General features: G+C 48.3%; 1 protein-coding gene across 1 annotated transcript in view; it reads left to right on the top strand.

Moving 5' to 3' along the window:
* stx18 (syntaxin 18) overlaps window positions 1-2,446 on the top strand; it is a 10,330-nt gene extending 7,884 nt beyond the window's left edge. Inside the window, exons 5-11 of the mRNA XM_072694446.1 lie at window positions 1-46; window positions 182-270; window positions 542-624; window positions 1,295-1,353; window positions 1,482-1,551; window positions 1,647-1,727; window positions 1,907-2,446. The exon at window positions 1-46 is cut by the window's left edge and continues 21 nt beyond it. Of these exons, the coding sequence (XP_072550547.1) occupies window positions 1-46; window positions 182-270; window positions 542-624; window positions 1,295-1,353; window positions 1,482-1,551; window positions 1,647-1,727; window positions 1,907-2,002 (524 nt within the window). The 3' untranslated portion in view covers window positions 2,003-2,446. The remainder of the gene's footprint in view (window positions 47-181; window positions 271-541; window positions 625-1,294; window positions 1,354-1,481; window positions 1,552-1,646; window positions 1,728-1,906) is intronic.
* Window positions 2,447-2,500: the final 54 nt, after the last annotated feature.

The raw sequence follows: 2,500 nt of genomic DNA, 5'->3' as shown, positions 1-2,500 counted from the left end.
AGCAGAGAGCTATTCGTGTGAAGCGGGTGGTGGATAAGAAGAGACTGTGAGTCCCACAATAACGCAGAGCTTTAACTACACCTGTCCTGCAACATCCCTCACTCAACCACATTCACTCTGTGTGTGTGTGTGTGTGTGTGTGTGTGTGTGTGTGTGTGTGTGTGTGTGTGTGTGTGTGTAGATCACGTTTAGAACCAGAGCAGAAAAGTAAATTGGAAAAACCTCTGAGTGAAGATGCAGAGAAGACTGCAGCACAGGAGGAGAACAGCGGTAACACACACACTGCTGTTTGTTAGATACACCTACTGTACACACACACACTGATGCGCCAGAAGATTAAGACCGCACCTCCAAACTCACAGAACCTAAAGCCTGCTGGAACGGCGTGGTGGAGAAACCTCAGACACCACCTTCAGAGGTCTGCAGAGGGAGGAACAACAGTGTATTAGACAAAGTCTTAATGTTTTGGCAGTATGTATGCACTTTGATATAAAGTCTGCGAGCATTCGAACCGTGACACAGTGTTTGTAATTGGTTTCAGAGAAGCCAGCATCTGAGGGAGGTGTTGAATTGTGGGAGGACAGCAGAGTGGAGGATGAGCTCTCACCAGAGGAAATACAGATGGTATTTATACACACACACACACACACACACACACACACACACAGAGTAGTCTCACAGACATGTATATCGTTGCTGCCACAACAAACTGCCTGTCGAGGCAGGGGCTCCACAAGACCTCTGAAGGTGTCCTGCTGTGGGACCTGGACACCTTTAGCTGTCAGCAGCAGATCCTTCAAGTAAGGTGTGAGGTGGGCGGGGCCTCCATGAGCATCAGTGAGAGCCTTGTGCGTCCATGACCCTGTTGCCAGTTCACCGGTTGTCCTTCCTTGGAGCACATTTGGTAGGTACTGACCACTGCATACCCAGAGGGAACACCCCACAAGACCTGCTTGCTGATGTTCTGGAGATGTTCTGACCCAGTCATTATCTAGAACATCACAGTCTGGTTCTTGTCAAAGTGTCTCAGAGTCTTACACTTGTCCATTTTTCCTGCTTCATCACCTCCATCACCTTCAAGATCTTCATCACCTTTAAGAACTGACCATTCACTCGCTGACTGATATGTAGATCCACCCCTCGACAGACAGGAGACACTGGACCCAGATCAGCAGTGTTCTTCACTTCAGCTGCAGTGGTACTAATGTTATGGCTGATCGCTGTATATACAGCCTGTGTGTGCATAAAAACAAGAAAACGTTTTGCTGATATAGGTGTGTGTGTGTGTGTTCAGTTTGAGCAGGAGAACCAGAGGCTGGTGAGTGAGATGAACAGTCTGGTGGATGAAGTGAGGTGAGCTTCACAATCAGCAGGTTTCCTTCTGTTAGTTACACTGTATTTGAACCTGTGTGTGTAAGTGTGTGTAAGTGTATGTGTGTGTGTGTGTGTGTGTGTGTGTGTGTGTGTTTACTTGTTTACAGGCAGATTGAAGGCAAGGTGGTGGAGATCTCTCGACTGCAGGAGATTTTTGCTGAGAAAGTTCTGCAGCAGGTGTGTGTGTGTGTGAGATGTCATACATTCATTTAACTGGAGCAACACTCGAGTGTGTGTGAGTGTGTGTGACTCTGGAGTGTTTCTGTGTTTAGGAGACGGAGATTGATAATATTCATCAGCTGGTCGTCGGCGCCACTGAAAATGTTAAAGAAGGAAACGAGGACATTCGAGAGGTGCGATGACACGCGCACACACACACACACACACACACACACACACGCATACCGTTGATGCACTGTATGGAGGCTAACTGGAGGAGGGCTGCGGTCGGCTCATGGGCTGTTCTCGGTTCAGTCAGTGTTGGTGTGATCAGTCTTCTACATCTTCTACATTCTTTCTTCTCCACCTTCAGGCGATCAAGAACAACGCAGGCTTTCGTGTGTGGATCCTGTTCTTCCTGGTCATGTGCTCCTTCTCTCTGCTTTTCCTCGACTGGTACGACAGCTAAGACCGGACAGAAACGGTTGGAAACGGTCACCGGCCAGACCGCTGAACTTCCACAGAGACTATTAAACTCCTCGGCACATCGGTCATAAATATGAATAATAATCAGAGCGTTAGAGTCCTGTCCGTCTTAAACTGCACCGGGATGATTCTGACATATCAGTACCAGTAATAAACACAACCGCACCTGAGCTCCAGCTAGCTCCGCCTCCAGAGCTGCAGTGTAAACATTAGAGAGTTTGAGAGAGTTCGGCAGTAAAGCACTGTGTCACTGCAGCTGCTGGACGTCAACGTTAAAACGATCCGCTGAACTTCGGCCGGTTCTGACTAGAGTAGACTCTGCTGAGCTGGAGGAAGTGGAGGAAGTGAGCCGGATGACGGGGGCGCTGTATCACCAGAGGTTCACTCCACTGTTCCAGTCTGCTGATTAAAGGTGTACTCCAAAGCATCTGCCCATTGACTTCTTTTATAAATGTGTTTTAAGTCTGCCCCTTCTTTTTCG

This window comes from Salminus brasiliensis, chromosome 12, assembly GCF_030463535.1.
Source record: "Salminus brasiliensis chromosome 12, fSalBra1.hap2, whole genome shotgun sequence".
NCBI classification, from domain to species: domain Eukaryota; kingdom Metazoa; phylum Chordata; class Actinopteri; order Characiformes; family Bryconidae; genus Salminus; species Salminus brasiliensis.
Note: the sequence above shows the minus strand (reverse complement) of the source record. Positions and strands in the feature narration are given on the sequence as shown.